Source organism: Drosophila suzukii, chromosome X (genome assembly GCF_043229965.1).
Source record: "Drosophila suzukii chromosome X, CBGP_Dsuzu_IsoJpt1.0, whole genome shotgun sequence".
Lineage (NCBI taxonomy): Eukaryota > Metazoa > Arthropoda > Insecta > Diptera > Drosophilidae > Drosophila > Drosophila suzukii.
In genome coordinates, this window is record NC_092084.1 from 14,562,027 (window position 1) to 14,574,085 (window position 12,059).

Here is a 12,059-nt window from a genome sequence, read left to right on the forward strand (position 1 = left end):
TTTTCAAATGATGTGTGAAATAATCTTAAGCCAACAATTAATACATTATACCTTAGGTTTATTATTCTTTAGGTTTGTTTTGTCCTGTTTATTGAATAATGTTCTTGAATCAAGCACATTTTCAGATGACTCGGGGCTTAAGAACGATTTATTCTTGTTTCAAGAACCCGCAGCAAAAAACAAGCCTAAAAAATACTATACGAAATCAAGAACAAATCGCGCTTGAATTTAGGATGCGTTTTTTTTGAGTGTATAAAAAGATAATTCTGAAAACTAAATCTTGGAAACTTTTTTAAAATGGATATGCTATGAAAATAAACTAAACTTATTATGTGGCACTTGGTCAAAAACTCTACGCATTACACATTATTTTAAAAGAAACTGTAAGAATGTTCGATACATTTTTTACAAATACTTCTGGTGATAGAGAACTAAAGACCTTCAGCCATTGAATTCTTTTTCGGATAAGTGTGGTATGTGTTGTGGTTCAATCTGCCAAAGTGGGTCAAGTTGGTGTTTGGCTGATTTTCACACTTTTCCGATTCGATGCCAGCAACAACAAAAAAAAACAAACACGAATGAAAATTTCCGGACCGAAGCTCGTGTAATATATTCGTGTTTGATTCGATTCGATGCAAATTGCCATAAAAATACGTGCCACTCGATGAATTTCCAAACTGTTCAACGTCCGATCGAATCCGGCTAAATAAATATGGGCGAAACACAAGATAAATTTTCAATTTGGTGACCTAGGCTCTTTTATGCGGACATAATAAAATCATTGGAACGTTTTAAAATTCTAAATAATATTCAGTTTCTGGGAGATAGGTCGACAGAATGATATATTGATTTAAAATATTCTAAAAAAAATCGTAAATTAAGGGGAACAACTAAAAGAATATTAAATGAATAGTAGAATGGTATTTGCCAGCTTTTAGACTGGCTGCTAATCTTTGGACAGCACATCGTGGAAATGCAATTTCCATTTTAATTGTTGGTTTTCTCATTAACTAAAGTCACCTGCCACGACTGCTGAAAGCCAGCCTGTGTCGCCTGGATTTGCAATCCAATTTCTATGCTAAATGCAATCAATTCTAAATATAAAGGCCAACTGCCAAAACAGCATCTGGCTAATCAACAGGGACACAGGTAGCACATTGCACATTGCACTTTTCACTTTTCACTCGTTGCGAAATTTTACAAATTTAATTGCTTTTGTTTATTGTCCGTAACCGTATGGGGAAATGCATTTGTGGAAAATGGAAACGAAAATGGTTTGATCCAGGGGAAAATGCCCGAAACAATTGAACATTTTGTGCGGCTTCCTCAGCATTTAGAGACCATATATTTGCGCAATTTATTTGTGCTATTATGCCAACTAAAACACAATGGCAATGACATGTCCGTTTCAGAATATTTTCCCTCTTTTTTTTCTATATTTTGCGAAAAGTCCTGTATTTAAATTGCCCACATGGGGTTGCCCGAATCTGCCTGGTCAGACAAACCAATTCAATTTCCCTAATCCTTGTCCAGCTTTTTGGCAAAAGTATTGAATTGTTTGCAGGCAATGGCTATTGGATTGCCAGCTGAAATGGAGTGCTGGTTTTTAAAGGCCAAATTACGTGGCTCAAACTCAAATTTGATTTGCAAACAGTACTCTCCCTGAATTTGGAGTTGATTGTTTTTTTCTCTTAGTTCGAAATTTTTTAAAATAAATTAGTTTGACTTGATAAAAATCATTTTATGTTTTTTTGAGAGTACACTTGGGAAAAAAACACCGTGCTAAAATTAAGTACAAAGAGCCTTGATTTAAGAACGATTCCATCCTTACCATTTAAGAACGTTCGTTCTGAAAAAGTTCTCACATTAAGCACATTCTGGATTTAAATATCTAATAATTCCCAATAGTTTATTCTGAATGTAATCGTTTCGCAAGGCACATAAATTAGTATTAGTGTTAATGCCCGTGAGCGTCAAGTCGTAAGTAAACTTAAAATATTTATATTATTTAGATATATCTCATTTACTTCAATGACTATAGGTAATTTTAAATTTCCTTTTGACCTGAGAAAAAAAAATCTCATTTATTTAAGTTTTTAATACTTATTTTTCTTACTAGCATATACATAATTAAAACCCAATTTAAATTTACAATATATGTATATTGATTTAAAAATTATTACAAATTTGACTAGATTGATGTAACCCCTACAAAAATTGAGAAAATTAGTCAAAAAAAAAAATGATCCAAAAAGTCATGAGGATCGTTAGCATATTTAGTAAGCTGTTCAAAACAGTCGGTCTTTTAGCTGTACGCCTTAATTTGGCTGAGCTACGATGTATGTTTGACAAAAATCTGAATTTCGCATTTTTGACAAAATTTGAACCCTTTTTTTCACCAAAAATGTTCAGTTTTTTGGCTGCCATAACAAAAGTATAAGTCAGAATGAGGAATGTCATACTTCGTTGAGCTCGTTGTTTAATTTTCAATCAATTGCCATTCTAACCTAAAATTTTTTCGTTTTTTGCCATTTTTCGAAAAAAAGTGATGAGACCCCTACAAAAAATGAGAAAATTGGTCAAAAAATAAATTTTCCTAAGAATGATGAGGATCGTTAGCATATTAAGCAAGCTGTTCAAAACAGTCGGTCTTTTAGCTGTACGCCTTAATTTGGCTGAGCTACGATGTAAAAACCGAAAAAAAAATTTCTCATTTTTGACAAAAATCTGAATTTTGCATTTTTGACAAAATTTGAACCCTTTTTTTCACCAAAAAAGGTCAGTTTTTTGGCTGCCATAACAAAAGTATAAGTCAGAATGAGGAATGTCATACCTCGTTGAGCTCGTAGTTTAATTTTCAATCGATTGGCATTCTAACCTGAAAATTTTTCATTTTTTGCCATTTTTCGAAAAAATGTGATGAAACCCCCAAAAAATGAGAAAATTGGTCAAAAAATAAATTTTCCTAAGAATGATGAGGATTGTTAGCATTTTAAGCAAGCTGTTCAAAACAGTCGGTCTTTTTGGCAATTTAACCTGAAAATTTTGAAATTTTGCCATTTTTAAAAAAAAAGTGATGAAACCCAAAAAAATGAGAAAATTGGTCAAAAAATAAATTTTTCTAAGAATGATGAGGATTGTTAGCATTTTAAGCAAGCTGTTCAAAACAGTTGGTCTTTTAGCTGTACGCCTTGATTTGGCTGAACTACGATGGAAAAACCAAATAAAAATTTCTCATTTTTGACAAAAATCTGAATTTTGCATTTTTGACAAAATTTGAACCCTTTTTTTCACCAAAAAAGGTCAGTTTTTTGGCTGCCATAACAAAAATATAAGTCAGAATGAGGAATGTCATACCTCGTTGAGCTCGTTGTTTAATTTCCAATCGATTGGCATTCTAACCTGAAAATTTTTCATTTTTTGCCATTTTTCGAAAAAATGTGATACAAAAAAGAGAAAATTGGTCAAAAAATAAATTTTCCTAAGAATGATGAGGATCGTTAGCATATTAAGCAAGCTGTTTAAAACAGTCGGTCTTTTAGCTGTACGCCTTGATTTGGCTGAGCTACAATGGAAAAACCAAAAAAAAAATGTCGAATTTTTGACAAAAATCTGAATTTTGAATTTTTTGACAAAAATTGTAACCTTTTTTTTGCCATAAAAAACGAGTTACTTGATATTTTCCTGAAAATGGTCACCGGAAAACAAAATAAAATGTGTCCAAATCAGGTGGGCCTTGGAACGAAACGGCAATTTTTCACCGGAAAACAAAGTACAATTTTTCCAAATCAGGTGGGCCTTGAAACGAAACGTCAATCTTTCGACCGATGTGGGCTGTGTTCGCCGGTTAGAAAATCATTATTCGGGAAAACGTCCTACAGTAAACTACACAGTTTCACAGAACACATTTCTAAAAGTTTTTACAATTCCGTAGAATACTTTTTACTCTATTTCCACATTGAAACGGGGTCAATACAAGTAATTCGGAATTTTAAAAGCATCTATAGCAGTTCAACGATTATAATTTCGGTGCTAGACTTTGCACCAAAAACCTATTCTTTCCCGTCGATATACAAACGTCAGGTGAGTGAACAATAACACGAGACCACTCAAGAATACAATTACTTATAAATTCAATGGAATAGCTCTACAAGGACAGACTTTCCTGAACAACATCAAACCGAAATGTCGAGATTCATCCGGGCCCGTAACGTGACCGTCACCAAAAACTCGTCGGTCCAGTGGACACGTCAGGACATTTTGGAGTGGTGCAACGACACGCTCCAATGCAGGATCAGCAAGGTCGAGCACCTGTGCACCGGGGCTGCCTACTGCCACATGATGGACATGCTCTTTCCCGGACTGGTCAATCTGAACCGCGTCAAGTTCCTCTCGAATCAGGAATATGAATACATTGCCAACTTCAAGGAACTCCAGATTTGCTTTAATCGGGCTAAGGTATTGACCCCCATCCCGGTGGACCAACTGATCAAGGGTCGCTTCACGGATAACTTTGAATTTGCAGTCTGGTTCCGTCACTTCTTCACGGCCAACTACAATGAGGCCGACTGCTCCGAGTACGATCCATTGGCTGCCCGTGGCCAACAGGATATAGGTGTGGGTGCCTCGCGATCCAACACTCCACAAAGTGCCAGACCCTTCGCTCATCTACGCCAACGGAAGCCTTTGGTGGCCACTCGCACGATCGCAAGGGAGGTAAATGCAACTCCTCGAGAGAATGTCGAGGATGGTTTGATGTCTGCACGAAGGCCGGTTGTCGAGGATCGTCTGGAAACTCCCCGAAATCCTTCTATCCAGCATTGTTTGGAAACTCCTCGAAGGCCCGCAGTCGAGGGTCGTTTGGAAACTCAACGAAAGCCGGTACTCGGAAGACAGCAGAAGGGGAAGAAAGAACCCATTTCGCCAAAGCTGGGCAGGACTCAGCCTCGGGTCCATGAGGATAAGGCTTCTCTTTTCTTTCAGAACAATGCCATGGAACTGGAGGATGATCTTTCTCCCATGGATATTGTATATTCCTCAGACGATGAAGCAATCGAAGTGCAGGAAAAGGTCAAGACAGGTCAAAAAAAGCCATTACTCAGGGGCAACCGTAAACTGAACACTGTTGGAATAATGCAGGCTGCCGTGAAGAAACAAAAAGAAGTTATGGAGCCAGTGGAGATTGAGGAGCCATCGGAGCTTATGGAGCCAGTGGTTAACAAAAAGCCTGCGGCTAACAAGAAGCCTGTGGTTAATAAGAAGCCGGTGGCTAACCAGAAGCCGGTGGCTAACCAGAAGGCAGTCGTTGAACAGAAGCCAGTGGTTAACCGGAAGCCCGTCCCTAACCAAAAGCCAGCGGGTAAGCAGAAGCCTCGGGAGAAGAAACAGCCAGTGGTGATCGAAGAACCAGAGGAGATCGAAGAATGGGACGAGTTCGAAGAACCGGAGGAACCAGAGATCGAAGAACCATTGAAGATCGCCGAACCCTTGGTTAAACAAAAGGCCTGGCAGAAAAAGAAACCACACGTGAACAAAAAACAAGTGGAGATCGAAGAACCTTTGGAGATCAAAGTGGTTAATCGAAAACCATTGGTTAGTCAAAGACCAGTAGCTAAACAGAAGAAACAGCCAGTGGTGATCGAAGAACCAGAGGAGATCGAAGAATCGGACGAGTTCGAAGAACCGGAGGAACCAGAGATCGAAGAACCATTGAAGATCGCCAAACCCTTGGTTAAACAAAAGGCCTGGCAGAAAAAGAAACCACACGTGAACAAAAAACAAGTGGAGATCGAAGAACCTTTGGAGATCAAAGTGGTTAATCAAAAACCATTGGTTAGTCAAAGACCAGTAGCTAAACAGAAGAAACAGCCAGTGGTGATCGAAGAACCAGAGGAGATCGAAGAATCGGACGAGTTCGAAGAACCGGAGGAACCAGAGATCGAAGAACCATTGAAGATCGCCAAACCCTTGGTTAAACAAAAGGCCTGGCAGAAAAAAAAACCACACGTGAACAAAAAACAAGTGGAGATCGAAGAACCTTTGGAGATCAAAGTGGTTAATCAAAAACCATTGGTTAGTCAAAGACCAGTAGCTAAACAGAAGCCAATGCAGAAGAAGACATTGGAGAACAAAAAGCCAGTGGGGATCAAAGAACTATTGGAGATCAAACAACTGCTGGAGATCAAACAACTGCTGGCTGAGCAAAAGCCATTGCAGAAGGAGAAACCATATGATACCGAAGAACCATCTGATATCCAAGACCCATCGGATATCGAGGGACCATCTGATGTCGAAGGAAATTCTGATGTCGAAGGACCAGGGGGATTTGAGAGCGTAAAGGACCGAGTCAAGCTGTTTGAAGAAGGCCAGCAAACGGCATTGGAGTCGCCCAGAACAAAGTTCATTAGGGAGAGAATCCAAAAGCTGCAGCTGGACAATGACGGGTTGAGTGCTAAACTGGATATAATAGGTAAACTTTCCCATATGTCCATAGATGACAATGTCGTAGATACATACGATAACAATAACAACGATAACAAGACGATCTGGAAGCCCTTGGAAATCGTGGAACTCATTGACAATACTCAGTCCAAAGATAACGATAACAATAACAACGATAACAATAACAAGGACAATATTTCTAACATGGATAAACAGATAGACATAGACAGTACCCAGTGTATGGATAACAACGATATTACCAATAATTACAAGGGCATTGATACCACAGTTGAGGAGGAATCCAAGCTACCGAAGACGATCAGGAAGCCCTTGGAAAGCGAGGGGGATGAGGAACTCATTGAGATCTACAGGTCCCAAATTTTCAGTCACGATGCCAGCGAGATGGAGGTCGCACAGGAGGCGAAGGAGGACGAGGAACTCTCACTGGCAGGATGGACCCCATGTCCAAACAACAATTACCCATCTGAACCTGCGAGTCTGACGAATCGAGCGAGTCCGATGGTAATAGATGGTCTTTCTGCGGATCTGGCCAATGTTCTAGCTATGGACAATCTCACCAATGAGCAGATCATGGCCGAAGTGCGACTCCATTGTGGCGTTCGTTTATTGATCAGAAAACCCGATCTCGACAAGGTCGCCGATGTAGCAGTGGCCACCAGTAGATGTGACGTTGCCTGCTGGACCTCGAAGGTTGTAAACGAACAGTTGTAAACGAATTCTAACTTCCGGTCGCCCTTCGTTAGGAGGCCCTTCTCAAAGCACAGCTAAATTACCAGTATCTCTTTTTTTATGTTCAGAATCTTGTCCTTGTTACATAAGCAGCTAAATTAGGTTTTGTAAATTCTATAATATAAAATTAAGCCTTTTGGAATCTGAATTTTTAAAGCTGTTTTTGAATGGGTGAATTAATTACCTAAAAGAAGAATTTTTTGATTCCCTCGGCGCTCGGTTGGTCATTGTAATGAGTAATGTCATACTCCGTTGAGCTCGTTTTAATTTCCAATCCATTGGCAATTTAAAATGCCATTTCGAAAAATGCGAAAATTTGTCAACAAATAAATGTACCTTATAGTTTTATTTTAAATATTTTATATTTAAATATTTATATTTAAATATTTAATTAATACAATACATTTGTGCAGTCATTTATTATTTATGGTTCTATTCATTTTAAATCATCAACATCATATTTATAGCTATAATAAATAACGATAAATTTATTTAAATATTTTCCTGCACAAAATTTGCACTGTAAGTCTTCTAAAAGCGTTCAACAGATGGCGCTAGAAAAATAGTTATTATTGTGGTGTTTTATTTATTCATTAATGGATTTGAAATGATAAAATAAATAAATAAATAAAGTTGAAAAAACATGAAATTAATAAGTTGTTAAAAAAAATGTTAATAATTTAGTTAAAAATTCAATAAACATTAGGCAATTTATAATATATTTAATATTTAAAATGCTTCCGATAAGCAGTACATACAAAACATACCTCTAAATTATTATGATGTATTATGCTCAAAAACTAAAATTATTGCATTATAATCATGTTATCATTTTTCAAACGACAAACTTATTGGTTTCACAGCAGTAACCTTTTGCCTGACAACAAACGATTGCGTAATACAGCCCCCTAGATATAATATAAAAAACGGGTATTCGCAATCGCTCCCCAGTTGTTTACCAAGCGTGAACGCAGGCGGAGATTAGGGGACGTATACGCAAAACCCGTGAAATGGCACTCAAGTTTGCGGCGAATCTGAACTTTTTGTTCACGGAGCGAGCGGCAACGATCGCGGAGCGGATCAGGCTGGCCCACCAGAGCGGATTCCGTGCCGTGGAGATCCCCTATCCGGAGGGCGAAACGGGCGCCGTGGTGGCCGCCGTCAAGGAGACGGGCGTGGTGGTCAGCCTGGTGAACCTGGCCTTCGACAAGACCGACGACCAGCTGCGCTTCGGCTCCACCAGTGTGCCCGGATCGGAGCAGCTCTTCCGCAGCCAGCTGGACGCCACCATTGAGTTTGCCCGCCAGGTGAACTGCGGCAAGATCCACCTCACTGCCGGACTCTTCAAGGGCGGCCAGGAGAGCGACTACACGAGGACGTACACCTCCAATCTGAAGATCGCCTCCGATAGCCTCAGGGCTAGCAAGATGATTGGCGTGATTGAGCCAATTAACAAGTACGCCGTGCCCGGCTACTACATGAACTCGTACGCCAAGGCCGCTGGAGTGCTGGCCGATGTGGGTGCCGACAACATCCGGCTGCTGGCCGATCTCTACCACCTGCAGCACCTGCACGGCAACGTGTCCAAGACGCTCGAGGAGTACAAGTCGCTCATCGGTCACTTCCAGATCGCTCAGGTGCCGCATCGCCACGAGCCAGACGTTTCCGGGGAGCTGGACTACGGCTACATATTCAAGGCCCTCCAGGAGTTCGGCTACCAGGATTGGGTGGGCTGCGAGTACAAGCCCAAGACGACGACGGTCGAAGGCTTGGGCTGGGTCACCAAGCTGGGCTACACGCTCTGAACATCACGAAGGTCACGAAAGACACTGGGGATTGCATTTACACACATGTATTTACACTTTTTACAAACATAAAGATGGTTGAACCAATATTCTCATTCTATTACTCTGTTTTGAGCTTTTCCAAGGCATTTTCGTGTATTATTACAATGGTTCTAGCTCCTTTCAAAAGATAAAAGTTTTATCTTGCATTCCCTATTCAAAATTATCAAATTTGTTTAAATTCATATTATGTTCCCATTTCTTCTCAAGGAATTGTCATGCTTCGGTCAAAAGGTCATGGAATTGACCTACAGCAAGTGTGGAATAAAACAGTAGCTGCGCGTATAGGATAAGATAAGATTAGATAGTCGGCAGATTCCCATATCTCGTCAGCCGTCACTCTCGCTCCGAATCACCCGTTTGGCATATTCCGCGATGTGGAGCACGCCGAGCTCTGGGGAGGCGATGTGCAGGTTGTCCCCGTTGCAGAAAACCGTGTTGATGTACGGATTGTGCAGCTCGGCCACCAACGTGGAGCAGGCTGTCGAGGAGTCGCCTGTGGACTTGAGCATTTTCTGAAACGAAAAAATTTTCAAAAAAGTTTTAGTAAAGGGAGAATGCACGTATTATTACTGACATTTTATTGCATATTGTGAAAGATTATTATTTTTATTTTAATTACAATCTGCTTTCAATCAGTTCAAAAAGAAAGAATGTAAAGTTCGGATTTGAATGATGCTGCCTTATAGCTATTGTGCTAAATGTCAAGTCACTTTCCCCAAAGGTTAAACTCTGAATAACTGATAAGTGAGTAAATGATTACGGAATTGTTGTTTAACTCTATTTCTGTTTGCAATTAGCACGTATTCAAAACTAAAATAAGATTACAAGCGAACTAATGTCTAAGCTGATAGTGATTGTCCTCATTATAAAGAGCTTTCATATAGATAATGAGATATACAAAAACCAAAAAACCGCATAAATTTAACAAGGCTTTAGCTTCTTTGAAAACCATTCTTCAGATAGGTCGGTCCTTATCTTAGTTTTGTGGCTAGGGCTTGGTATGATAATTTTACACAATATGTCCTAAGATAAAAAATGTATTTATTTTTTTTAAGTTCAGTAAGGTATGCTATGGGAAAGACCTCTGATTTCTGACATTGTAATGATACCAAATCCTATTGCTGCCTTGTTACTCGGTAAGTGTAAATGATAAATGCCACTTCGTTGGAATCATTAAAATGACTTTTGTTAATATTGCTAAGCTACTCACCATCCAGAACTCGTTGCCGGGCAGCGCGTTGCCGTCCCAGGCATAGGACACCACCAGCAGCATGCCGGCGTGCTCAGGGTCAGTCAACTTTCGTGCGGGATTGCGCTTGGAAATGAGCACTCTTATGCCGTCTTTCGGATGGCCAGGGATCTCCACCAGCGATCCGTTGCGCAGACCGCCGCAGTCGGTGATCGAAAACCAGGAGAAGTGCACGAGGCCCACATGATTGAGCTTGTTGCCCAGCGTGCGCATGCGCTGCTCGAAGGTCTCCAGGAAGATGCGCTCCTGCTGAGCAGCCGCTTTCCACACGCCCAGGCCGAAGCCCACCACATGGATGTAGGCCAACTTCTTGGCGCGCTGAGCCCTCGCCTGCGCCTCCAGCAGCAGCATGTCGAAGCTGATGGCGTAGCGCCGCTTCATCACCAGGTTGTCAAAGACGTCCTGCTTGTTCCTCGAGGGTCCGAAGCGTCTGTTGTCAATGACAGCCTCGCCGTGGATGAGATCCCGCGTGGCATAGAATCCGCGCCACAGGCGCCGGTAGTCCTCTTTTCGCGTTCCAGTCGACTCATCCAAGGCCATCCCATAGCCGTTTTCCCGCGTATTCTGCTGGCGTGCAATGACAATGTCCTGGAACTCCATTAGATTTCGCCGTGACAGGCGGGCTCCAATCATGCCCACGATAACGCCTGTCCGCTCCAACGTCTTGGTGTTCAAGTCAACGTGACCGCAGTTGGTCCGCTCGCCCTCGTTGACGAACTCCGTGTGTGAGCTCACGAAGAGCAGGGCGGACAACTTAATGTCGTCGTAGCTTAGGACGTCGGCCAGCACCAGGGGTGCCTTCTCCTCCGGCGTGCCTACTGATTCAAAGCCACTGGCCCCCGTCTCACCGCTCAGCAGCAGGAACTTGTCGTTGCGGGCAAAGAAGCTGGCGCAGCGCTTCTCTAGGAGGCGCTGCACAAATCCACAGAGGGATAGTGATCTGTAGATGGGCTTCTCCTTGGAGTTCCCTGCATCCAGAAGTGGGAAATGCATCAGTTTGAGATGATTTAGGAGGAGGAGGGCTACTCACCCCAATGGCACTTGTGCTCCAGATACTGCAGGTAGAGGCTCAGGGTGCGTTCGTGTATCACCGGATAAGCGGAGGCCACCTCCTCGTTGATCCTGGCCAGCCGCAGAGGAGATTGCCTCTTCACCCGGACACTTTGCACACCAAACTGGAGAATGCGCAAAGAAATCTTGAAATAGCGACCACCTGGATTGACTGCCAGTACCACCCACCTCCAGAGGAAACTCCTCGGATTTGGCCATCATATTTTTCAAGTCATTGTCTCCAGCAACGGGCTTCTTCACCTGGCGGCAATCCTTCAGCAATTTGCGTCCGAAATCGGTCAGCGGCAGGGAATCCCCGGTGACCGCGGGCCAAACCTGGTCCACATCAGCTCCAAAGGTGGACATGGTTCACGAGTGCGTAGTGTTTTGATTTCACAATTGTGTTTAAATGGTTTGGGGGCGGAGGTTGGGGCGGCATTTTATAAAAGCCCCCAGTGGAGCGATATCGATAGGCAACAAGTAAAATCGTCTTTCCCAAAAACACGAAATTATTCTGGCGTGGTCTGGCAACACCGTGCCACTTTCACTTTTCCGGCCAGGGGTGTTTCCCGGTGATTTTATATGAAATTTTGCGCTTTTTCGGTATGCTGCACTTTCTTAATAACAGAGAAATCCTTAAAATTCTATAAACGCGACGAAAATATTTCAGATTTCAGTATTTAAATCGATATTAGGTGTAAAACTATCGAGTATCGATAAGT

The 12,059-nt window shown here is 41.6% G+C and overlaps 3 protein-coding genes across 3 annotated transcripts; 2 read left to right on the plus strand and 1 right to left on the minus strand.

Moving 5' to 3' along the window:
- The first annotated feature begins 3,848 nt into the window (after window positions 1-3,848).
- On the plus strand, window positions 3,849-7,339 carry LOC108019231 (uncharacterized). The gene is made up of 2 exons (XM_017087030.4): window positions 3,849-4,083; window positions 4,146-7,339. Exon 2 carries the CDS (start codon window positions 4,186-4,188, stop codon window positions 7,171-7,173), a length of 2,988 nt encoding a protein of 995 aa, XP_016942519.3. The 5' UTR covers window positions 3,849-4,083; window positions 4,146-4,185; the 3' UTR covers window positions 7,174-7,339.
- Window positions 7,340-8,122: 783 nt separating this feature from the next.
- Window positions 8,123-9,096, plus strand: Gip (hydroxypyruvate isomerase-like protein Gip). The gene has a single exon (XM_017086842.4). The coding sequence runs from the start codon at window positions 8,202-8,204 to the stop codon at window positions 8,994-8,996; it is 795 nt and encodes a 264-aa protein (XP_016942331.2). The 5' UTR covers window positions 8,123-8,201; the 3' UTR covers window positions 8,997-9,096.
- Window positions 9,028-11,815, minus strand: LOC108019115 (uncharacterized). Its single transcript, XM_017086840.4, has 4 exons — window positions 11,527-11,815; window positions 11,318-11,462; window positions 10,249-11,255; window positions 9,028-9,550 (listed from the first exon to the last, which is right to left on the minus strand). Exons 1-4 carry the CDS (start codon window positions 11,701-11,703, stop codon window positions 9,365-9,367), a joined length of 1,515 nt encoding a protein of 504 aa, XP_016942329.2. The 5' UTR covers window positions 11,704-11,815; the 3' UTR covers window positions 9,028-9,364.
- Window positions 11,816-12,059: the final 244 nt, after the last annotated feature.